A 27,441-nucleotide genomic window follows, 5' to 3' on the forward strand; every position below is an offset into this window, starting at 1 on the left:
TCCACATCGCGAATACTTTGGCAGCCCGGGAAGAGTTCTTCCAGGAAGGGTACGACGCGGTCGGCCGTCCCAGCCACACGACGCTGCAGAAATGTAGTGCAGCAATCCGCCAGCTTGCCACTGGACAAACGGCCGACATGTTCGACGAATACCTCCACATCGGAGAAAGCACTGGGCGAATGTGCTTGCTCAAATTCTGCAAAGGCGTCCGGACAGCCTTCACCGACGAATTTCTCCGGAGGCCAAGCACGACCGATTGTCAGTTCCTGCTCGACCTTCACGAAACAGTGCACGGATTCCCCGGGATGCTCGGCAGCGTCGATTGCATGCACTGGCAATGGAAGAATTGCCTGGTGGCGTGGAAGGGGTCCTACACGAGCGGCCACAAAGGCACCCACCCAACCGTTATACTTGAGGCCGTTGCCGACTACCGCCTTTGGATCTGGCACGCGTACTTCGGGGTCCCCGGGTCGAACAACGACGTAAACGTGCTCCACCAGTCCGACCTCTTGACCGAAGTTTTGGATGGTAAAGCGCCGGCCATCAACTTCGTCGCCAACAACCGGCTTTATAAAATGGGGTACTATCTCGCCGATGGCATCTACCCGAAGTGGCCTACCTTCGTGAAAACGTGCAGTGTGTCTGCGAACCCAAAGCAGGCTCTTTTTGCGCAGAAGCAGGAGGCTGCTCGCAAGGATGTGGAGAGGGCGTTCGGGGTTCTCCAAGCGCGCTTCAACATCATCAAAGCCCTGGCTCGTACGTGGTTCATGGAAAACATGGTCGACATCATGTATACGTGCATAATCTTGCACAACATGATTGTCCAAGACGAAGGACCCGAGGCGGGAAATTGGTTCGACGACGAATCCCCTGGAAGCTCAACCGCAAGTAGTCCGCCTCGAAGTGGAGCGCATCCGTCTATACAAGAACGGTTATCTATTCGTGCAAGGACACGCGACTCTAGTGCCCACACCCAACTCCAATAGGATCTAATTGAGCACATTTGGGCAAATTTTGGCGGATGAAATTATTAAAATTGTGTACTTTTATTTTTTAGGATTTTAATTGTGTGCTTTTTATTTTTTTAGGATTTTAATTGTGTGCTTTTTATTTTTTTAAGTTTAAGTTGTAATTTTTTTAATGTTGTGTGTTTTTTAATAAAGTGTGTTTGTTTTTTAATAAAGTGTGTTTATTTAAATTGAATTGGGTTGGAAATAAAAAAAATGAAATTGAATGAATAGTAATTTAAGGAACGGTTAAGGAACGAAGGGTTGCAGGTTCCGTTCCTTAGTTAAGGAATGGAGTAAAAAAGTACAATGGGGCCCTCAAATAGTGGTTTAATGAACGGTATAGGAACAACGTTGTGGATGGCCTAATGTTTCTTGAAAAAAGTACTACTCCAGATCTTGAAAGGCGACATACAATGTGGTGATTTAACGCAATCTCATTTTCAATAATGCATTTGAATTTGTCCAAATTATACTTGTACATGTGGTTATACAAAGAGCCAGTAGTAATTCAACAAGAAATCATCGTTGCATAATTGAAAAAATATATACTCCCTAGTATTAAAAAAAATAGAAACATTTGAAACGACACGAGTTTTAATGCACAATTGGTAAAGTAATTGAGAAAAATTGGTAAAGTAAGAGAGAGGAAAAGAAAAATAAGTAAAATAAGAGAAAAGAAGAGAAATAGTAGTGAAAGTAGAATTAGTGGATTTAGGGTTCATGTCCTAAAATAGAAAAATTCTAAAGTTTCTGTTTTTAAGGAACGGTCCAAAATAGAAATAGTTGAACGGTCCAAAATAGAAATAGTTGATATTTTTAAAAAACTGTGGAAGTAATTACGTAACTAAAATATTTTTCATTATCAGAACAGTAAAGTTTCACCACTCCTTTAAAAAACATATGCATACCTCCATTATTTTTTAATAGTGTTACTAATCATAAGAGCATGGGGAATTTTACCCTCTTATTGATCGTTTTAATTGACATGATACTGATATGTAAGTGTAACTACCAGTGATGGAGTACGTACTAAACAAGCCCAACAGCAGTAAAGCCCATCAGCCTAAGGCCCAAGAAAGAGTTCAGTTCGGCACAACCAAAGAGTACTAAGTCCGGCATGACTAAAGAGTTCAGTTCGGCACAACCAAAGAGTTCGGCCCCAGCCTACAGCTCGGTAAAAGCCAACCAATCAAACTCTGCTCTCAGGTCGGCATCAAGCTCTACTCTCAGATCGGCAAAAGCTGCTCGGCAATAATTCAGCAGTTCGGTCTCAGTATTCGACCGAACTAGGAGATAGTGGACTCATGCAGGATTTCCACCTCCACTACACCCACGATCTATTTAGTGGTGTCAAGCAGTTATTAACTCATGCAGGATAGTGGACCCATGCAAGATCGCCACGATCTCCACGACATCCACTACCTAGTAAATAGCTGCATGCCACGATCTTGGTCCTTTGTATAAATAGAACCTAGATTAGATAGATAGGGTTAGCTTCTAAACATTCTCTCGATCTCTAGAGATAAAATACAAAATAGCAAGTCTGTATTGTAAGCTGTAGAAAACAGATCAAGCAATACAACTCTGCCTTCTTTTCTTCCCGTGGACGTAGATTTACCTCAGTAAATCGAACCACGTAAATTCTCTGTGTCGTGATCTGCGTTTTTCCTGCATTCACTAACATCAAATTTTCGCGGAACCATCACTGGCGCCGTCTGTGGGAAACAGAGAACCAAATTTGTGATAAAGCGAATTTTTGACCCTTTTTCCACCCCAAAAAAATGCATACCAGATCACATAACACCCATAATACCGTTCGTGATAACCGTGAGGAAGCTAGTCCAGCTCGCAGGTCTGAAAAACGGCCTCGGGAGACATCTACCTCCGGTTCTCACGAAGAAGGAACAAGCCACTCCAGGAGTCATCGCACCGAGTCTTCCCAGCAGCCCGATTTAAATGAAGCTGTCAAGCTGTTCTTGGCCGAGAAGCAGGAGGAGTTCTTAACCTTCCTGCAGAAGAGCCAACAGCCGGAGAAGACAACGACGGATTCTCCCTCCTCATCTAGGCATGAAAGTCACTACCGCAGTAGTGACGTGTCTTCCAGGAGAAAGAATCCTCAACCCCGACATGTTCCTGTTCCTCCTCGGTACCGGAACCACAGGAGAACTCCATCTCCTCCGTACCGAAGAGATGTCGGGTTCGCCATGTACGGAGCATTAAAGACTCCGTTCTCGGACGATATCACCCGAACTCCTTTGCCGCGGAACTACCGAACTCCGTCGATAACCTATGACGGACTCGTGGATCCTCATGATTTCTTGGGACGCTATCAATATAACATGGCGAACCAGGGTCTCAACGAGGTCCACATGTGCAAGCTGTTCCCCGAACTGCTCATCGGGAACGCCAGAAGGTGGTTCGACAGCCTTCCTCAAGGCAGCATTAGATCCTACCGAGATCTAATGGATGCTTTCCACAGGAGGTTCTTTCAGAAAGCGGAAGCCCGGATCACTTCGGCTCAGCTGCTTTCTATTCGTCAAGGTCGCGACGAAAAAATCAGCGACTTTATGACAAGATTCCACAAGGAATGCCTGCAAGTAGACGATCTCAACGATCTGCTTGTCATCTCGGCATTCCAAAATGGAATCCTGCCTGGAGCTCTCTACAGGAAGCTCGTTGAGTGCGGTCCGCAGACAGCTCAGGAAATGTGGGACATTGTGGACCAGTACTCCCGGGCCGATGAGGCAGACCGTCGCAAACGGTCGTTAGACAGCTCATCGTCCCGAGGAGACAGAAGGAAGCCCGATCATAGCGATCAGGGGCATCCTCGCCGGACTCCATTTGAAAGAATTCAAAGGGCTCCGGTGCGAGACAGATTGGGACCCCGTCTCAACCCCGAGAAGCCGCCTGCTCAGTTCGTACCGCTGAACAAGTCAAGAGCGGAAATTTTCGAACTACATTCCGATATGTTCGAAAGACCAAAGCGGATGACGAAATCAGCCGTGCGGCGACCTCAGGATCAATATTGCTCCTTCCATCAAGCCCACGGACACGATACCGAGGAGTGCCGAGATTTGGCTGCAGGTATTGATGTTCTTGTGAAAACAGGAACGTTAAAAAAATACCAAAGCAAGCAGCCGAAAAAGAACAAAAGGCAGAGAGGTGCGAACTGCAATCCTCAGGATCCGAAAAGGCATGAGGATCCCGAAGACGACGACGAGCCGCAATATGATGGAGTAATCCAGACTATTGATGCTCTCCCTGCCGGGAAGACTAAGTCGTCCCTAAAAGCAGAACGCAGAGGTTCCAATCAAGAGGAGCCAACACATAAAAGGCTGAAGAAAGACGAAGTGATTACATTTTCAGATGCCGATCCCGTCCCAGCCATCTCTCCTCACCAAGACGCTATTGTCATTCAAGCCGGAGTGGCAAACAAACTGATCCACAGAGTATTTGTGGATACAGGAGCATCAGTCAGCATTCTTTTTAAAGAATGTTTCGATAAAATGGAAGTGGATCCAGCTCGGCTTAGTCCGGCTCCACTTCCTCTGAAAAGTTTCGCCCAGGAGGACACCCGCCCTGAAGGCATTATCAGCCTTCCGATCACGGTGGGAAAAGCGCCTACAAGCTCCAATACGATGATCGAGTTCTTTGTGGTGAAAGCTCGGTCCCCGTACAACATCATCCTGGGGAGAGACTGGCTCAACACAGTTCGGGCCGTTTGCTCTACTTATCACCTCACCATCAAGATCCCCACTAAAGGTGGGATAGCGGTCATCCGAGGTGATCAAAAGAGAGCAAAAGAATGTCTGCAGGTTGCGCTTAAAAGTGCCGAGCAATCAGTTCGGCACCATCAAGCATAGCAATCACAGCAACCGGAGTCAGAGGCAAGCAAGATGACCGAAGTCACTTCAGAGCCGAACTCAATGACCGTTCAGTTATACGAAGATGATCCATCCAGAGCGGTCAAGATCGGCTTCGCAGGAACGCCTCTACTCCGGGAAAAAACCATCCAGCTCCTCAAGGAGTATAAAGACGTCTTTGCATGGTCTCCGTTGGACATGACCGGAGTGCCCCCCGAGGTAATCACTCATCGGTTAAATATTGATCCTTCGGTCCGGCCGATAAAACAGAAGCAAAGACTCTTTGCGGCAGAAAGAAGCCAAGTCATCCATGACGAAGTCCGCCAATTACTAAAAGCGGATGTACTATTCGAGGTGAAATATCCTTCCTGGGTGGCCAATCCTGTGATGATCAAGAAAAAAGAAGGAGGATGGCGGATGTGCATAGATTTTACCGATCTAAACAAGCACTGTCCTAAAGATTGCTATCCCCTTCCGAATATAGATAAAAAAGTAGAAGCTTTGATCGGCTTCGAAATTTTCTGTTTTCTTGATTTGTACAAAGGATATCACCAAGTATTGATGGATGAGAGTGACGCTCCGAAAACAGCTTTCATTACCGATTTCGGCATTTTCGCTTATAAAAAGATGCCATTCGGTTTAAAGAATGCCGGAGCCACTTATCAAAGGATGGTAGACAAGCTTTTTCGGCACCTGATCGGAAAGGAGGTCGAAGTGTATGTTGACGATATCGTCGTCAAAAGCAAAAGCACTTCGGAGTACGAGCACAACCTCAAGTCCACTCTCAACGTGCTCAAGAAAGCCAACCTCAAACTTAATCCCCAAAAGTGTACCTTTTTGGTAGATTCGGGAAAGTTTCTGGGTTGTTGGGTTTCAAAGGACGGACTCAAGGCAAACCCCTCAAAAGTTCAAGTCGTTCAGAACATGGCAATGCCGAAGTCCATACATGACGTGCAAAGGCTAACCGGATGTCTAGCCGCACTGAATCGATTCCTTTCCCAAGCAGCCGAAAAGCAACTGCCGTTCTTCAAGGTGTTGAAAAAGGCACCAAAGTTCGAGTGGGGAGCCAAGCAGAAAAAGGCCTTTGACGAGCTCAAAAGTTATCTAGCCGAGCTTCCTATTCTCTCTGCTCCAACCGAAGCCGAAGTAATATTCTTATACTTAGCGGCTTCAGATCAAACCATCAGCGCGGTGCTTGTACGAGAAGAAGGCCTAAAGCAGTTTCCCATCTACTTTACAAGCCGAGCATTAAGAGGTCCAGAAACAAGGTATCAACCTCTGGAAAAAATTGCTCTGGCGCTAGTAAATGCAGCAAGGAGACTGCGGCCATACTTCTATGCTCACAAGATATGCGTCTTAACCGATCTGCCTCTTCGGCAAGTTTTGACCAAGCCAGAAGCATCAGGCAGAATCGCCAAATGGGCCATAGAGCTGGGAGAACACTCAATCGAGTACCTACCTCGAAAAGCCATCAAGGGACAAGCCTTGGCAGATTTTCTTGCAGAGGCCAAGTTCGATCAAGCAATCCCTGTCATTGCCGAACAGAAAAATTCTGCCAATGCCGAACTAGCACAGCCCTCGGAATCCAAAGTAGAGCCGCCAGACTGCTGGAGCGGATTCGTAGATGGAGCTTCAAACAAGATGGGAAGTGGAGCTGGTATTTTACTCGTCGCTCCCGACGGACACGAGGTAACCTACTCACTTCGGTTCCTATTCCCCACTACTAATAATGAAGCCGAGTACGAAGCCCTCCTTGCCGGACTCCAGTTAGCGCAAAGTCTGCTCGTCAAATCTCTCAAAGTCCATTGTGATTCACAAGTCATAGTAAATCACATGTTGGGTACAAGTGAAGCTCGTGACGAGAGAATGAAGAAGTATTTGGACAAAGCGCAAAGCATCAGCCGAAGTTTCTCCTATTTTCGGATAATCCGCGTCCCCAGGGCGGAAAATAGCCGAGCAGATACCTTAAGTAAGTTGGCCTCAGATCCGAGCTCAAAGGCGGAAGAATTAATGCATCGAAGCATTGATGAAGCCGAGGTACATTCAGTATCCAGCTCGCCGAACTGGATGACGCCGATCTTGCAGTATCTGGATCAAGGACAATTGCCCGAGGATAAGAGAGAAGCTCGGAAGATCACGTGCCGAGCACTTCGGTACGAACTTCATGAAGGAGTCCTCTTTAGAAAGTCTTACCTCCAGCCGTTATTGCGGTGCGTAGGACCAGAAGAGACGGACTACATCCTCAGAGAAGTTCATGAAGGATCGTGCGGCAGCCACATCGGAGCTAGAGCTTTAGCTAAAAAAGTTCTAAGATGGGGATATTACTGGCCAACCTTGGTACAAGAAGCAGTGCAGCTCGTCAAGACATGCCCGAAGTGCCAAATCCATGCAAATATCCCAAGGATGCCGCAGACCGATCTATCCACTATGCAAAGCCCTTGGCCTTTCATGCAATGGGGCATAGACATAGTGGGACCACTTCCTCAAGCTCCTCGGCAAATGAAATTCCTAATCGTTGCCGTGGACTACTTCACGAAGTGGGTGGAAGCTGAACCATTAGCTGCGATAACGAGCTCAAAGGCATTGGACTTCGTCTGGAAGAACATAGTGTGCCGATTTGGCATACCCCACATCCTCATCTCGGATAACGGGACTCAGTTCACCGACAAGACGTTCAAGAATTGGTGCCAAGAGCTGAATATTCAACAGCGGTTCACTTCAGTCTCTCATCCACAAGCAAACGGACAAACGGAGGTAACAAATCGTATCCTGGTGAAAGGGTTAAAAGCTCGGTTAGAACAAGCCAAAGGACAATGGGTAGAAAATCTCCCTCAAGTCCTATGGTCCTACCGAACTACACCCACAACCTCCAACGGTGAAACTCCGTACAGTCTGGTGTACGGCACTGAAGCCGTAATTCCGGTGGAGATCGGCGTACCCAGTCCCCGAACTCTAAATTTCTCCTCAGAAATGAATGACGACGGACTGAGAGCCGAGCTAGATCTTGCCGAAGAAAGAAGAGAATTGGCATGCATAAAAGCAGCCAAGTACAAGGAGCAAGTAGCCCGGTATTACAACCAAAGGGTGAAGAAGCTGCTATTTCAAGTGGGAGATCTCGTCTTGAGAAACAACGAAGTAAGCCGAGCAGAAAAGCTGGGCAAGCTCGAACCCACATGGGAAGGTCCGTATCGGGTGTCAGAAGTCCTCGGCAAAGGGTCTTACAAATTGGCTCACATGTCAGGAGAACAGGTACCCCGAACATGGCACATTTCCAACCTCAAAAAGTTCCATTTGTAAGAGACAGTCCGGTCAGTCAGTCTTGAGTCTTGTTCAGTCAATGTGCTTTATTTGGTTTACTTGGTCTTTTTTTGTCTCTGTGCGTTTTGTCTATATGCGTTTTGTCTGTCTCTGTGCGTGTCGTCTCTTACAAATGTTACTGAGGTATCTTGTTCTTCGAAGGCTGATCCCCTTCTTAGAACATATACAAGCCAACGATTGTGAGTCAAAGCTTCTACAGAAGATACAAGACCACAATTCAGCTTAAACAAGCAGTTCGTCTGAAACGAGCTGCAACAAGCCAACGATTGTGAGTCAAAGCTTCTACAGAAGATACAAGACCACAATTCAGCTTAAACAAGCAGTTCGTCTGAAACGAGCTGCAATAAGCCAACGATTGTGAAGTCCAAGCTTCTAAAGAGGATACAAGACCACAATTCGGCTTAAAAATCAAGCACTTCGTCTGAAACGAACTGCAACGAAAGTCCGATTCTCGCGATAAAACTTGCCTGAATTAGGACAAGGGAAAGTCCGATCCACGCGATAAAACTCGCCGAATTAGGACAAGGGAAAGTCCGATCCCCAAATTAGGACAACGGAAAGTCCGATCCGAGCGATAAAACTCGCCAAATTAGGACACAAGCTTAGTCCGGTCAAAGATGTTTATTTCATCAGACCAAAGACCAGTCCGGTCAAAGATGTTTATTTCATCAGACCAAAGACGAGTCCGGTCAAAGAAGAGTTCACTTCATCAGACCAAGGACAAACATCAACTTACCCCGTACCATTATCCAGAATGCCGAAGTGATTCACTTCGCTTTTCGGGGGGGGGTAGTGATGGAGTACGTACTAAACAAGCCCAACAGCAGTAAAGCCCATCAGCCTAAGGCCCAAGAAAGAGTTCAGTTCGGCACAACCAAAGAGTACTAAGTCCGGCATGACTAAAGAGTTCAGTTCGGCACAACCAAAGAGTTCGGCCCCAGCCTACAGCTCGGTAAAAGCCAACCAATCAAACTCTGCTCTCAGGTCGGCATCAAGCTCTACTCTCAGATCGGCAAAAGCTGCTCGGCAATAATTCAGCAGTTCGGTCTCAGTATTCGACCGAACTAGGAGATAGTGGACTCATGCAGGATTTCCACCTCCACTACACCCACGATCTATTTAGTGGTGTCAAGCAGTTATTAACTCATGCAGGATAGTGGACCCATGCAAGATCGCCACGATCTCCACGACATCCACTACCTAGTAAATAGCTGCATGCCACGATCTTGGTCCTTTGTATAAATAGAACCTAGATTAGATAGATAGGGTTAGCTTCTAAACATTCTCTCGATCTCTAGAGATAAAATACAAAATAGCAAGTCTGTATTGTAAGCTGTAGAAAACAGATCAAGCAATACAACTCTGCCTTCTTTTCTTCCCGTGGACGTAGATTTACCTCAGTAAATCGAACCACGTAAATTCTCTGTGTCGTGATCTGCGTTTTTCCTGCATTCACTAACATCAAATTTTCGCGGAACCATCAACCAGGTTGCTACAAGTATAAAGAGGGATAAAATGAGGAAGATGTTACTCTATTTATATTGCAATATTGAAATCACATGATTAAAAAAATAGCATAAAATGCGTATTTTTATTATGTTTTATTTATTTATTTTTCATATTAAACACGTAGTACTAGATTATTTGATCCCGGCCATTGAAAAGGAAAGGGATGAGGGCCCTACATATGAACATTTGAAAGAAGTGGAGCCAAGTGCACATGTGCAATCGTGACCACATGAGCTAGATTCCATAGCTCGCCACTACACCTCCTACTTGTCACCCACCCAGCTGCATCTATATTCTGTTAGAAAAATGGAAAGAAATTCTCGAGCCGTGTACAGGCGGTACTCTAATTATTACAATCGAAATAAAGCAAACCAAATTTATAAGTCGAGTCGAGGAAAACCCTCTTTCCGCAAGACAAATTACGCCCCGGCTAGTGCTCACGGAATGGCGTATTACCCCCAAAGATAAAACGACTTCCTCCTAGCGTGTAGAAGCACCCCAAACACGCTAGGCACCGGCGAACTTGATGGAGTTCCGAGAATCGAGCTATGCAATGCTCCTAGAATGTGAACTAGGATGTAGAGAGCTAGAGAAGAGAGAATGCTTGTTGTAGTGTGTTCGTATTTCTCATCTCTCAAACCCACCTATTTATAGGTAAGGAGAGACCACTTCAAAAGTCTTGGCATTAAGGATCCCCATAAACTACATGGAGGTTACCTTAAGTTGAAAAGCCAAAAGACTTAAGAAAATAAAAGGCTTTGAGACCCTATATTCTACTACCATTGAGACATGGGTAATATCTCCATTTTCCTTAATTTATGTGGATTGATAGTTTATGGTCAAGTATGAAAAAAATTAACAAATACTTAAGTTACTATGAATATATTGATAGATATCCAATGCATAGAGAATAAACTATTTACTATGTGTGTTTTAGAGGTGGATTATGATAAAAACTTTAAAATTTAAAACACAAAACTATATCAGTTAGCTAATACTATATTAATATCAGTTGATATCACAAAATATATCAGTTTTTAACTTAAATAGTTTTATTTGCTGATTCATGGGTATTAATTTCTTACTCAATATTAATTGATTATAACTTTTTATGTCAACAGATATTAAATTATCAAAAAAACTGATATGATTATAGTTTTAAAGTTCACTAGAACGAACAACTCCATGTGTATGTTGAGTGCATATATATTAAGGTATGTGAATAATGCATCAATCAATATTCATACACATTTTATACTACTATATCCTATTATTTTCTTTCTTTTTTTGGTTTATAGAAGAAGTATTTAAAATTTTAATGCCAGCAATTAGATTATTAATTTATCATTTGCTACTAAAAGAGGCTCGCTGTCTTGTTCCAAATACTTTCCATGAAAGTAAAGTAGTTTTCTTTTGTTAAAATTGAGTTACTTATATCCCTTTCTATGCATAATAATTTATTTAAAAGTAAGATGTTATTAAAGTAACTTTATTTGGAGAATTTATGCCAAACTACTGTACCCCAGCTAATTGGATTAATATCAACGAATTAGGAATCAGGCTTCGCTAATTTTGGGTTTTTAATGTTTAAATCAATTTTTGTCATATATGACAACTCTAGTGTTAAATCTTACTCCTTGTATATTAAATTCACTACTTTACGTTTAAGATGCTAGCAGATAAAAATTGTATCAGCAACATTAACTAGAACTACCAAGTAATTAATCTTTATTTTATTTTTCATATAATACATATAGTACTATAATGTTTTTTTAAAAATATTAGGTAGAAAATAACCTTTGTTTGATGAACAATATATGTAAAGGATGCGGTGCACTGCTTGATTTTATTATAAAATGACATTGGTATGCAAAATAAAGCCAATGATAGACTTTATTCTTACTTTTGGAGCTGTGTTTCTTTTAACTTGAAAATAATTACTTCAAAAAGAATATAAACGTTTGAAATGTTCCAATAAAAAGATATTTATTTATCAACAATTAGATTCTATATTCCTAATCAAAACTTTGGATTCCTAACTTGAGGCCCATAGAGAATTAAGCTGAAATGATAAAAACGGCTTGGCGCAGCCGAATGCCATGTCGAGCTCGTTTTTTCAAGCTGTGTAATTAGGTTTCATTCTATAGGAATAAAATAAAAGAGACCAAATTAGCTACTAATTAGAAAGATTAATTTTTGTTTTCTTTTAAAATCGAAGGTGTCACTAAGATCAGTTACACTTATTTTTTAGTAGTAACATTTTTCACTGAGATTGTTATGCTCTTAAATCCATACTCTGTGCCATTGCCTCATACGCATAGATACTCCATATAAGAGTAGGAAATTAGTCAATAAAAAAATTGATCTCAATTCAAAATTCAGACAAAATGCTGATGATATTTATCAATTTGATAATTAATAATTAACCAAAAACATGAAAGGGTATTATTAATCAATTTTAGGTTATTTTATAAATTTTGAATTTAAGGTCATTTTTATATCATTTTAGGTTCTCCATTTTTTTATTAAGGTAGAGTTTTGCATATATCACAATTAGGTAGGAGTATATACAAACTATTGCAATGTCATTTTATATATTTGAAATATTTGAATAGTACTCTATATTGTAACGAAATATATAAATCAATTAACCCAATTAAGAAAAAGTAAAAGAAATGTGAGATAATCGTAGAGTTCCCAAACCTAGAGGGTGTTCCCCAAACAAAAAGGTGATAGTATATTTTTTCTTTTCTTATGCTATAGTAGTTAGAAATTAGTTGCGTCAATCAATCACAAATATTTAAACACATGCCTTTGCAAATTTAAATAAAAATATACTTACATAAAAAAATCAATGTATCTATATAATTTCTATTTTAAGCGTCTTATTTATATAGTATGCCATTCTTCCGTTCTTTCCGTTCATTCATAATTGAAGCACTTCTTTTAGCATGAAATTTAAAAAATCGATATTTAATTTAATACTAGTATCTTAAGTGAGTATGTAAATATAATAAAAATAGATAAAGTAAGAGAATGAAAAAAAAATGAGAGAAAGCGGGTGATGTCCGATGCTTTTTAAAACTCAGTTGTTCGTTAGTACTTTATATTATGGACTTTTAATATTTGTACTCTTATTTTCACTTGTATGATTTAAGCCTTTTCTTTCATAATTGTTTATAAAGATTCTATGTTTTCTTGATGTGATGCAATCTCGAAGTCGACATATATAATAAAGATTGTATTCACATTTGTATTTATCCCAAATAAATCAATCGCGGTTGTTTTTATCCCAAATTTAAGTACAAACTAATTACAGACATGTTTTAGATACTAATTTTCATACATAAAATTAATTGATTGTCGTTGTTGGTTCACTATTCCGATAGTGATTCTTCTTTATCTATGTAGTGTCTTTTACTAACTTTACATGTTCTCTTTTAGGCCGCAAATCAACGGTGGATATTGGAGAATCATTTTAGCAAGAAATATGGACCATCCAATTTTATTTGATAGTTAGTTTTCTTCATTATAAAGGGTAATAAAAGCATGATATATTGAGGGATACACGTGGTTTCAACGACTATGCTGCCTACCTGAAAATATGATATTTTCTTACTATTATTGGTGTTTGATGTTTTTCTTTTTCCTTTCAAAACCACTATCATTGTTATTTTATTTTGCTTCTGACAATATTAACACTTACTAATAAAGGCCATTGATGGTGGAAGAAATATAAATCTTTATGTAAAATCCTATCAATGTGCTCGAGCCTAACTTTCAAGTACCGCGCGCTTGATATTTCTATTAGGGAAATGTGCTTGTATTATTTCATATTTGGATGATTGATTTTATTTAATTGTACGAAAATAAAAATACATAGTTACATATTCACATCCTCATCATTGATGTTAATAAATTTCCTATGATCCTATCAATAAAAATGCCATGATTCTCCAGCGGTGTGAATTTTGACCGTGTCAATAAATAGTGTTGCAAACTCAGACCATTATCATATAGTCCTCTTGAATTAAACGATAAAAATCTCAGACGAATAGTTACTATTTAATTAGGCATTTAATTGGCGTTGTGGAGTCTCGAAACATCAAATACATATAGTAAGTAAATTGAAAAAAATGATTTAAGTATTTCCAGCTCAAGAGGGTTTGGCGACGGTCTCAAATTCAATAATCGATTATCAGATCAGCTGAAATTGGTATTGAAACAAAGGAAAGTTATCTTTCATTTTGTATTCATATAATAGAATTGTAAATATTAATAATATTATATTCTGAACCACAACCAATAGTCTTATTTTTTTAGTTTGTCAGGAAAATTAGTTCACTTTCGTTTATGACAAGTTTATCTCTCACTGAGACTAGCCTTATTCTCTGTTATTAATAATCCAATTTTTTTGTGATCTTCCAATCTAGTAAGTAATTTGCATTAATTTTGCATTAAAATATGAGTTATTTAATACAAAGACTATTGGTAATTGAAGGCGATATTATGTCTTAAAATAGAGTATATATTTTGTTGGTTGGTTCAATTAATGACAACACATGAAGATTTGACCTACTTTTCAAATGAAGAAAGTGGCGAATTAAGAAGATGATTCACATTTTTCCCACCCATTGGCGGACCCAGAAGGGGGCGCTGGCTCCTGGGTTTTCAAATAATTTAGCTATCTACTATATACGTATTAAGATTTAATGACAATTTGAATATGTATATGTATATATCTAGACCAAACTGATAATTGTTGTGATATTAGCGTACATTGTATTATTTGTTTTGTAAAATTATCTAATACTACGTCTTTCTCCTGATGGTGTTTCATGAATTAGAAAAATTGTAACTATAGCTTACTCCGAATTTCTTTAATAGTACTCCCTCCGTCCATGAAAAATAGGTCACTTTCATTTTCTGCACTCGTTTTGAAAAAATGATAATAAATAGTTAAAGTGGAGAGAAAGAAAAGTAAGAGAGAGAATAATATAGACAAGAGACTTCTCTACATTATTATCTCTCATACTTTACTTTCTCTCCACTTTAACTATTTATTATCATTTTTTCAAAACGAGTGCAGAAAATGAAAATGCATTATTTTTCGTGGACGGAGGGAGTATAATTTAGATAGATGAAGTATATTTTATGTGGAAAATTTTTATTGTCGATGTTTCATGTTCATATTGTCCAATCTAAAAGGAATAAAAGTAACTTTTTATATTTTAAATTTTATAATGTAAATTAGAAAACGATAATATTGTACCATGAAAATTGGTATTTATTCTTTATTTTTAATATATTCATAAAACTCTATTTAGTTGGTTGGACTTGGACCCTTGAACAAAAGTGTACTTGCCCAATATTGATATACGTGTACAATTTTTAGTCAAGAAAACTGACAATCACATGTTGGTAGAGACTTTCTCAAGTATGTTCCTAGAATTTAATTCGATGGCTATAAGTAACATCATCATCATTATAAAATACTAATTCATTATTTTAGTTGGAATTGGTCTCTATATATATTCTTATTAATTAGCAGTAGTACTATATATATAAAGTGCACGAGATTTGAAAATTATAAGTGTGACATCTTACTTCATCACACAATAATTATATTAGTACTAGTATATATCTAAATAGTGACAATTTTGGCATGTCAAAAAAAGTTGGTGACATCGAGGCATGGAAGGTCCGAATTGACTTTTTACTAAACAAATATATTTATAACCTACATTTTTACTTTCCATCTTTTGAAGAACCAAAACTATATTTGGCAATCCAATTAATTAAAAAGATGAATCCCATCTTGCATTATCTGTCAAATAGGCAAACAACACGATGGGAAAATTGTGAGCGGACATATATATATATATATATATATATATATATATATATATATATATATATAGATTTTTGATCAATACAAAAATCAATCCTAATACCAAACATAAGCTAATTATTGTCCATGAGATTTGCCGTTATTTTAATCTTAGGACAAGATCTGAAGGCTGTCCTATTTTCATTTCTTTCTCATTTTTAAATAAAAATAATCGTATAAGGCTAGTATGGAACTTATACATTTGTGTTGTTATGGAATTTCCATTAATCATGCAGTATGATTACTCCATGATCACCTCTTTCTCTCACTTCATATCTGCGTGAAATTTTCCAACCACGATTCACTCCTTCACTTTATTTCTTCAGTTGATTCCATATTTCTCGAATCATTCTGTCAAGTTATTCATCCTCTTCTCCAGCGATTTTTGGGACAGCCTCTTACAATCTCACGAGTAGATGCTATGGCACAACCAAATGCAAAATCAACAACAAATTAAGTAAATGCAGATTTTTTCACCTTCTTCCATAAAATATGAATATTTGTTAACTCTCGATTTCAGAATGTGTGTTCATCATCTTCAGCGATTGTTTCGTAATCTTTTTTAATTTTTCTACCAGATTGCCATTTTACATCTCCTCATTCATCACTCCAATGTAAGATTTGTATTCACCTAAAATCTTAATTTTAGGAATTATCATCCAGAGATTGAAATATTCTTATATATCCCGTTTCATAGCTTCTCTCTTTTGTTAATTTTTTTTATCATTTGATATATGATTGTGAATGCATAAATTGTTTGCAGATTTGTTTATATCGAGCCTCACATTAATGGAAATTGGATCACCCCCACCGCCGAACTGTGACAATCATTCTTCATCTGATGAAAGTGTTGATAATACAAATTGTGGAGGTTAAATATATTGATTTGTTTTAATTTCATTATTAAACCTTGATTATGCCATAAGTTTTATATTTTATTTTTATGTTATGACTTTAATATACCGTAGTTATGCTCTTCATTGCACGCAATATGTCTTCATGTTTAACTGGTTGCATGTGTTTTTATGCATACATTCGCTGCATTTTTTCACATAACGGATTTCACATCTCACTTTTGTTATTATGATGTGTTCTTATGCTCTATTTTTGTTTATTTCAGATTTACATACCCCTGATTGCCCTAACAAAGTGAAACCCTTTGTTGGTCGTAACTTTCCCACATTGGAGAAAGCAATTCAGTTTTATGAAAATTATGGTCGACATGTTGGTTTTGATACCCTCAAGTGCGGGTCTAAAAAAATTGGTCAACTCACCATATGGTTTTATATGGCGTGTAGTAGAGAAGGTGAAAAAAGAGTGCAAGACAAGCAAGCTAGACGCAGACGTAAATCCAAGAAATGCGGCTGTAAAGCTAGGGTTGCCTTCAAGTTTGACTCCGACAGAGGCTACGTAATCAAGAATTTGAATGAAGAACATAATCATCCTATGGTGCTTCCAAACCACCAGAAATTCATGAGACTCAATCGCGTTCTTGACGATGTCCACCAAAAATTTATTACCGATTGTGCTGGTGTCAATATTGGTCCATCACTAACATTTAAATTGTTGACTGAATTGATGGGTGGATATGAGTCAGTCGGGTGTACTGTATTGGACGTTCGCAATTACACCCGAGACATTAGGAGATATGCTGAAGGGCATGATGCTCAGATGATATTAGATGAGCTAAGGAAGAAGAAGAAAAGTTGTGATGCCTTCACGTATGAATATAAGGTCGATTCTAGTGATAGAATGTCACATTTATTTTGGTGTGATCCGCTATCAAAGAAGAATTTTTTGCTATTCGGTGACATTGTTTCATTTGACACTACTTACTCAACCAACAGGTACATGTTTTAAGCTTATTTGTTTTCACATTTAGTTTTACATTTCGTGGTATGACATTCATTGTTTTTGTATTGACCCATTGTTTGATATTCTAGCTTGTCAAACTCCAGCTCCCATGTCTGATTTTAGAAAGACTATTTTTTTGCAGGTACTCTATGATATTTGCTCCGTTCACTGGTAAGGACAATCATGGAAGAGCTGTGACATTTGGTGCAGGTCTACTTTGTAGTGAGAGTGCAGACTCTTTCTCCTGGCTATTCCGGCAGTTTGTGAAATGCATGGGTGTAGCTCCGAAATTGATCATTACTGACCAAGACCTGGGAATGAAGGTTGCTGTCGAGGAGGTCCTTGTGAACACACGTCATAGATGGTGTATGTGGCACATCATGGCAAAAGTTGCTGAGAAGGTCCCAAAATCATTGCTTGGTAATACAGATTTTAAGAAGGAGTTAAACTCATGTGTCTGGTCCGAGTTGATTGAATCCACCGAGTTTGAAGACACTTGGCATAAGATTATGGAGGAATATGGACTTGAAGACACGGATTGGTTTTCTACAATGTTTCGATCAAGACAGTATTGGGTTCCAGCATACTTTAGAGACTTTCCTGCTAGTTCTTTGATAAAGACAACCTCTGTTTCTGAGTCGCAGAATAGTTTTTTTAAGAGGTATAGCAAGTCCAAAGCTAACCTTGTTGTGTTCTTAATGAACTTCAACAATGCTTTGGAGGCTCAAAGGTACCAAACGGCAAAGCTTGATTATATGGATGCTAATACCACATCGACATTGAAGACACAGTGGCCTATTGAAAAGTATGCTTCTACAATATTTACTGACAGTGCATTCAAGGAAATTCAAGAACAAATATTGGAGGCATACAATCATTGCAGTATTTTGGCGATATCAAATGAATCCACTCATGACATCTACAAGGTATTAGATCATTTCTCAAACACATGGAATGTTACATACTCAGAATTGGATTTTGCCTTTCATTGTGGTTGCAAAATGTTTCTGAGAACTGGTCTTGTATGCTGTCACATCTTCCTTGTGTTGAAACACAAAAACTTTAAGTTGATTCCTGACAATTTGATTGGAGGTCGATGGTTAAAGTCCCCACTAGTAAAGTCAGCTCATGGTGTTGACTGTGAAGATGTGAGTACTCATATCTATGTGGATGAGAAGAAGAAGGCTTCGTCTATCTTGTTGGGTGAAATGTTGTCTTTGTACCAAGCTGTTTCTATCGATATTGATCAAACCCATGAATTGACTTCTATACTTCGTGATGTAAGGCAGCAAATTTTTGCCGATGGTGTGGTATTGTCAGCTGCACAAAAGAAGCAGCGTATTGAGTCTTTTTATGGTGGGGAGAAACCCCTTGTTGTTGATGTTCATCCTCCTGAAGTTGTAAAGACGAAGGGGCATGCAAGTAGGCTCCAACCAAGGTTAGAAAAAGCTATGCGGCTAAAGAACAAACCTGTACGCCAATGCAAGAAATGCCATGAGTGGGGTCACCACGATTCAAGGAATTGCGACAAAATTAAAGAGAAAGAACTTCAGAGATCAAGAAGGGAGTCTGAAATTTGATTTTATGCTTTTGCATATTTTTATAGTTTTTTTTTTCTTATCAAACTATCTGTTATCACTCTTTATGGAACAATTTGATGTTTGTTTTTAACCGTTTCAGACTTTTTTTGTAATTTGAACCGGACATCAGCTACTATGACTTAATTACGTACTAATTATCATTTTTAGATTGATTGTTTTGTGAGCCATATTCGTTTCGGGGGCTAATAACTGTTTTGAGACTCGTTGCGGCCTTGTATATGCGTGAATTCTTTAGCATCTTTTGTTATTTCAGATCTAATTCTGAATTGGATTATAGAATTGCTAAGCTTTGGAAGGATTATGGTTCAATTCGATCTTGAAGCTTTTGGGCTTTTCACATTGCAGGAGCAGCTTTGTTTAGTTTTATATGCTTTTTGTTAATTTGGTTTCTTCTATCTCAATTGAACTTGAGATTTAAATTTCTCGATTGAAGAGATGAATCGAATACAAACATTTTGACAAAAAATAAAAGAATGACCCCATTCTTGAAGAAACCTTTCCAGTAACACTTCTTGTTTTTTTGTTCATGTAATATGATTTTAGTAATTACTTTGATGTTAATGTATAATATACATTAGGCAGGTGTGAGTTCAGAAGACACTCCATTTGAAAAATCCTTGGAATGAGTTCAAACCTGTCAAAATTAGTAGAAACTATCAAGTATTTTGTCTAAGCTTTTTAAGAGCCTTATGATGACTCGTATATGTTATTAGACTGACATGTATTCATACTATTTCTTATAATGACTCGTATATGTTATCAGTATGACATGTATTCAGCCTTTTTCTTATACCGACTCTTATTTATCATCACAATGCCCTGACTTCTTATAATGACCCGTTTATGTTTCAGAATTACATGTATTCAGTGTTATTCTTAAATCTTATTATGTCAAAGTGTCAAACATTATGTCCAACATTTACCACGTCGAATAACCCATACTACATTATCGTAACACATCTGCATTGTAAAGATAGGACTTCAAAATCAATTCGGAATCAAACCAAGTTCTTGTAAATTACATAGACCAAGATGTGAGACATAGAATCCAATGACGTATCCCAACATCAAACCTATGTGATACGTGGAAATTCTAGAATCTGAAATTTCAAAACAAATAAATAATGTCGATATAGCCGTCTATGAATCTAAAATTCTAAGACAAATCCAAAACTGAAGCTTTGTAGTCCGCAATCATCTTCTCAACATCTATCTTCATTGTGTTGCTGTCATTTGCGTAATGTATGGATGCCGTTGTTTTATTAAAAAATGAACTGTGATTATTATCGGCCAACATCAACGCACAACAGTATTTAGCTCTTAAATACTGGATTGCACCCCTATTTCTGTTTGATAGACCACAATTCCAATGGCCTTCTCTCTCGCCCATGTAGACTTCCAGGTGCCTCATCAAATACACACCACGGTCCTCCACATTATAGGTTGTTCTCCAACTCATTTTCATCCTATGTATAGGCACGTTCAAAACAGTCTTGCATTGAATGTGGCACCCAATTTTTGTTAAATATTTACAAAAGAACGCTCTCTGCCAATCACAATTTGAAAATCACGATTCAAAAAATTAAACAGCAAATCGTACGCACGTAAGTGTTTGTGATACCTACCAGTGTTTCAGGTATGTCGCCATAATTCAATCTCAAGTCACGATCATCTCCTTCTTTCGAACCATCAATGATAACAACTGCTTTTCTTGCGAAACAAAAACACACAGTGTAGTCTCTTTTAAATACGCAGAAAGGGAAGAAGACCTGTCTCCCAAAATACACCAGTGAACTTATCAATATGTCACATTGTTATACAAGAAAAGAAAAAACGTTGTGTTAGATATTTTAGGACCATACCAGATCTATGTCTACCCATTTGAAGTTTGGTATTTCTCTAACCTCCTCATCAAGGTTCATCGCAAAAGTATTAAATCTTTTTTCTTCATCAACCTCTGCAGACACCTTCACAACCGTGTAAAGCTGCATCGTGACACCAAAAAGACAGTAGTTGCACGCGATTCAATTTGTAACCAAAATTACGTCTTACCAATAATAAATCAGTAGCATTAGAGAGATGTTTTGTTTACTCACTGCAGGGTAAGTTGTGAAAAACAGTCTTTTCGGTGACGAATGAGCTTTCATCTCCTCCTTGTTGTTCAGCACGGAGCACCATGCACTAACTATACCACTTGAGATCTCAGTATGTGGGAACAATGACATGAACTCTATAATCCGAACTTCCACAACATCATCATCATACACAAGCTTGTCCCTAACAGACAATTGTGCAACAAGTGACTCAACTTTATTGGAAACTATTAATGAGTTCCTCAACAGATTTTAGAGCAACTTACTCATTAGTATTGTACGTTGTCATAAGCCAATAATAAATCATTCTTTCATCTTGATTAAGCTTGTTTGACACCTTCACTGCTCGTTCATAGTATGGGGAACGCATTGCATTACTTAACTTCATCTCAGCTCTTCCTCTCACTTTCAGCTTCCAATTCTCCACATCATCTTTCGGCTACCCATGTAAGTATAAGACAATGTAGGTTTGGTCAGTCATCTCAGAGAACATATATAGCCATAAATGCGTCATGACTAGCAGCACAACAACTCATTATATGTCACTTACACTGTCTGTATCATAGATGCCTAATTCGTTGCCCATTTTAGGTTTCGCTTTCTTTGAAAAAGGCGTCACAAAATTGGCTTCGTTGTCCTCAAAATCCATGGGTGCATCAACTGGATTTTTCACCTCAGGTTCAACTAGTATTGCTTTACCCTAAGCAAAATTTATAATCTGATCATTTCACACACTTAACATAAAAAATCAAGAGGATAAGTTGTAATATCATTTCAGTACTTACCTCATCAATTATTGTGCTCACTATCTGGTTCCCAGACCTAGTCCCTGAGTTGTTCACCATAGAAGCCAAACATACTACATCATCATCATCATCATCATCACCACATTCCATGTAAGCTTCTATAGCTGATTTTACAATTTCGTCGACATTGATAGCATCCTCCTAGTACTCATTTCATGTTAAATTCAGCCCAAAATCACATCCCCAGAAAAATAACAAAAAACAACACTTTTGCTAGAAGATTTTACAGTACACAAAATGTACCTTCATTCCAACCCCAGGACTTGCTGAACAGCCAATACTTAAAAATGACTTTGTATCATCCGGGTTTTTATTCATTCCAATAGCGTCATGATCGATGATATTAGCTTCTTTATCAGTATCGTGTGCTTGGTACATTCCAATATTATTTCCAGTCTGCTCCTGCGATGACATCATATTTTGCTAGTAAAAAAATCTGACACGTATCTTACATCATATTAGAACATCAAATATGTCTTGACGATAGTGTTTTCCAAAACATAATATTAACAAGTATAAAAGGTCATACAACAACATCGTTTAGGTCATAATATTACCAGACATAATACTAACATACATTAAAGGTCATACAAGAGCATCGTTTAGGACATAATATTACCAGACATAATGCTAACAGACATTAAAAGGTCATACAACAACATCGTTTAGGTCATAATATTACTAGCCATAATACTAACAGACATTAAAGGTCATACAACAGCATCGTTTAGGTTATAATATTACCAGAAATACTACTTACAGACATTAAAGGTCATACAATAGCATCGTTTAGATCATAATATTACCAGACCTACTACTAACAGACATTAAAGGTCATACAACAGCATCGTTTAGGCCATGTTTTCCAAAACTAAGTCTATTACCCTAACCAAAAATAGAAACACATCAACAACGACATATAATAGCAACTTATAAGTAAAATTATAATAGCAACTTACATTACTTCCTCCAAAGGAGAACCCAATGTCAAATGTTGGCCCAACCTCGGCCAGCTTCTTCAGTATATTGGTAACCTTCATCATATTCTCCACGGCAACGAGAATTTCTGGAGTGTCTAGTTCCTCTTTGAACAATAATAAGAATTAAAAAAAATTAGGGGATGCTCTGTCTTATCATCACTCCACAGTATAATTCAACATGATTTACGCAGAAAGTATTTCTTCTCATTTGTATGTAATTTGTAATGTTCTATTTTAACAACACTCGATGACCCACAATTTCAAACAATTTCACACTTCCAACAATTCAATAGCATCATGACTGGTTTGTATCCGCATTGGCTTAAAGCATGCAATTTGTAGACACAAGGGTTCAACAATATGAAGCAAATAAAACCTTTTGCGGGCTCCGTTTTTGCTTCGGTCTTCCTTTTTGCTGTAGATCTTTCGTAAACTAGTAAAAATCGTGGCAACCAGAAATCAGTTTTCAGCATTGTACCGATTCTGGAAAAAGCAAACACCCAAACAACACCATTACTCACCTTCCCCCTCTTTGTTTGATGGTGCAGACCCCCGAGTTTCAATCATTGTTGCTGACGATGTCCAGATTCAAATCGTCGGAGAGTAGCGTTGGCGAATCGTTGGAGAGTAGCGTTGGCGAAGTAGGGTTTTGTGTCACGGAGAAGGAGATGAATCGTCCGTCAAAAGCTTCTGTCTTTAGAGCGGGAATACAGAGAGTTTTTGGAAAGTTTGTCTAATTAAATCCCGCTAATTGATCATAATGAATGAAATCAAGTTGGTCAAATGACCCGTTTATTGTTAGTACCCAAAATACCCTTATAATGACCGAAATCTTTTTAATTATGCCACAAAGTTGTTTAAAATAAGAATCAATCATATCTGTTAGTTACTACATCCAATGGCAGGAAATTGTCCTAGGTTTTTGTACTAAGAGGTGTTTTTGGATGGATTAAGACTCTATATATATATATATATATATATATATATATATATATATATATAGGGTTTTGATCTATGCAAAACCAAATTTAAATACAGAAACGCAAAACAGTGTCATGCCAAGCACATTTTTAGGTCATAGTTAGTTTATTTTTAGGTCATACTAACGAAGTAAGACCTAAAATGATCTTAACATGACATTAAACTCAAATCTTATAATATGACATAAAACTGCTTAATTATGACCTTCCGTGTTTTGTGTTAATTATTGACCATTAGATCATCTAATCCTATGGCTGAGATTTGGGCTGCATTTCTGGATTTAAACACATACTTATTTTGATCATCTCCATATATATATATATATATATATATATATATATATATATATATATATATATATATATATATATATATATATATATCCTATCACGTGTTGTGATGTTTCGGGTATCAATCAAATTTTGATACATAACTTTATATGTAATGTAAATATGACCAAGAGAAACTCCTCATTTATGTGAGACGGATGGAATTATTTCTTTGTTTTAAACAAAAAAAGGTGATTCTCTCACCCAGAGCTTTCACATCTCGATCATATAAAATAGTGAGGAGATAAATTACGATGAATTTGAGTCTATTTCGCGAGAAAATATTAATGTATATATTGATTATATTTGGTGAACACAAAGAATCACTACAATAAATGAAATTCTTACCGCCCATGTAAAAAAAACGTGGCCCACTTGATTCACTAGTATATACCTAACCAGCTCATTCACCCTAATGATTAGTATTATTATTATTATTCAAATATAGATTCTTATACGTGCAAAGCACCGCAAGCTAACATCATTTCAAAATAGTACTAGTATTTAATTGGGATGATAAAGGACAAATTGCAAATCAAATTATTTTTCGTCTTATATAATCAAAACCGAATATTCTTTGAAATAATTAATTCGATAAAATCCAGACGATGTCTTCCGAGCTGAAAAATCTCATGATTTTTGTTGGCATCGTTCACGGAACTAATTTTACATAACTACTTCTCTTGAATTTCACGTGCAAGCAAATCACTATTCGCTACTTTCTTCTTTCAAATCTCAATTTTTTAATTGAATTATTTACTGTGTTAATTAATATTGCTAGTAAAATTAAATTAAAAAAGGATGACCAGCATAATTAATATATATTTTAGACACGTACGCATCAAAATTTCACATTCAAATTTTGATGCGTGATTACAATCCAAATATATTTATTCTGTCATCCTTTTTAATTTAATCTCGAAATAAATAACCATAATCAATTTGTTAACCTGGAAATAAAGTAATAATTACTAATAAATAAATACAAATCCTAATCGAGTGTAATCCACCCTATTTCCTAATCAACCACTATGAAAAAGGTCAAAACATAGAGTATTGCCCTTAAAAGGATTTAAACATATTAAATTAAAAATTAAGAGAAAATCGAATTTCGTTTTTTGTTTTGATAACTCAATAGCGTACACTGGAATCAAGCATCTCAAACTAAATTCAACACCTCATAATTACCTGGAATAATATCCACTCAATTGACTCCAAAAACCTCCCCCATTTCCAATAAAATGATTTTCTGGTAGCTGGTACCAAGGAAAAGAAAATTAATTGCAATCTAAAAGTTAAATAAAATCTTGTATGCAGTTCAGTCAAAAAACATTAATCCCGTGATTAAGTTTGACATTTTCAATAACTAAATTAAAGTAGATCGAAATGTTGGGTTAGAAAGTTTTTGGTCCTCCACGTTTACCTAAAGAAACATTTTATTCATACAAATTAAGTGTGTTTTGACACAATAATTAATTAATATTTCCGTCCAAAATTGATTTAAGATCAATCGCATTTTGACTAAATTAGTAAGTTGAATCTGGATTTTGAACTAATATTCATGTTTAAATCAATTGCATTAGTTAATTACTTGATGTAGACCATAAAATCAATATTATTGATACACCAAATTAAGAATAACATGTTGTCATTATATATTTAATTAAGTAGTCATGAAAGGTGCTGCTCCCTTCAGGCACCCCTGAAGACACCATTTGATTGATATTTGTATAAAAAACTATAATTGCATGTACGCATGATCGAAGACGAAGCTAAAAACATTACAAGTTGTAGAACTTTTTCAAATGTACAATATTCCAATTAATTATAGTATATCAGTTGACTTTATTATTTGAAAATTTTGTTTGTCGCTTTCATATTATAATGATATGTCACTCATTCAACAAGATCTCCATCTTACCGTTCAGCTTAGAAACATTTAAATACAGTTCTAGTTAATTAGTACGTATAATCTCAGAATATTATTTTTATAGACAAATAGACAGAAATTTAAAGGTCACATAGAATATCTATAATGCCGAAGAGAAGTTACTACCAGAAATGCGAACTAGAATATACAATTATATAAAATATTTAATTCATACTTACCAAAAAGAATCGAGAATGTTATGTTTGTGCTAAAATTTAAGTGGGCTTGCTCTCACAATTTTTCAGTGGGCTAGTTCTGACAATTCTAGCCAATATTGGAACTTTCTCTCGTTTTAAGCCCAAGCTCTACACTTGTAAAATTAATCACATTTTCGTAACGGGTTTTCGGGTTTTAGTGTTTGCGCTTATGCTAGAAATTAAACTAAAATTTCGTGCATGTCAATTATTTCATTTAAATCATTTATTTAGTATGACTTGAACCTTTTGGGCTTGGGCTTGTGCTTGGGCTTGACCCAAATTGTTTTATACTTTTGGGCCTTCTCTTTTTGTAAGATTTCAGTAATATTTTTGCTGGGAAAATAAACTATGAATATCAAAATTAAGAGAAACAAAATTATAACTACTTATATAATACAATATGCGGTGAAGAAACTAAATAATGGAATGGTATCTAGAATTTTTTTGAGTTAGGAATAATATCTGATTATTTGATTCTTAAAAAAAATCCCCAGGCCAAAAAACTATTATGCATAATAAATTTGAACTCGATGTTATGATAAAACAATATCCAGAATTCATGATAACGTACACAAACCAAGAAACTCTCGAGGTGCTATTTTATTTCATTTTGAGGAAAAGTGATCAATCACAAAAAAAAAATATTACTAATTTCAATCAATAATTTTAGGCCCTTCAAATTTTGTTGCATCTCAATTAGTCAAATCGATTACTACTAAAACTCCAACACTTAGAGCATCCACAATAGCGCCTAGCGCACCGCCTAGCCGAGCGCCGGCGCTAGGCAGTGCGCTAGGCGAACTATTGCAGCCGCCTAGCCGATTTCGCGGAAAAAAACCGCCTAGCGCTAGGCTGTTCCGCGGCGCTAGGCGCTATTGCAGCGTCCGGATCGCCTAGCGCACCGCCTAGCGCGAATTTTTAATTTTTTTTTATTCCGAAACACTATATATACGCGACTTGCATGTCATTTTCATTCGCACCACTTGTATTAACGAGTACTCTCTCTATCTAAATTTCTGTACAAGATCAACAACGGTAAATGGATCTCAACAACGAGCCTACTTCAGGGAGTAGCGGATC

At 37.4% G+C, this 27,441-nt stretch overlaps 1 protein-coding gene across 1 annotated transcript; it reads left to right on the forward strand.

Moving 5' to 3' along the window:
- Positions 1-16,366: 16,366 nt before the first annotated feature.
- Positions 16,367-19,024, forward strand: LOC121745683 (protein FAR1-RELATED SEQUENCE 5-like). Its single transcript, XM_042139655.1, has 3 exons — positions 16,367-16,461; positions 16,711-17,437; positions 17,587-19,024. Exons 1-3 carry the CDS (start codon positions 16,380-16,382, stop codon positions 19,022-19,024), a joined length of 2,247 nt encoding a protein of 748 aa, XP_041995589.1. The 5' UTR covers positions 16,367-16,379.
- Positions 19,025-27,441: the final 8,417 nt, after the last annotated feature.

The sequence above is a fragment of the Salvia splendens genome, chromosome 8, assembly GCF_004379255.2.
Source record: "Salvia splendens isolate huo1 chromosome 8, SspV2, whole genome shotgun sequence".
NCBI classification, from domain to species: domain Eukaryota; kingdom Viridiplantae; phylum Streptophyta; class Magnoliopsida; order Lamiales; family Lamiaceae; genus Salvia; species Salvia splendens.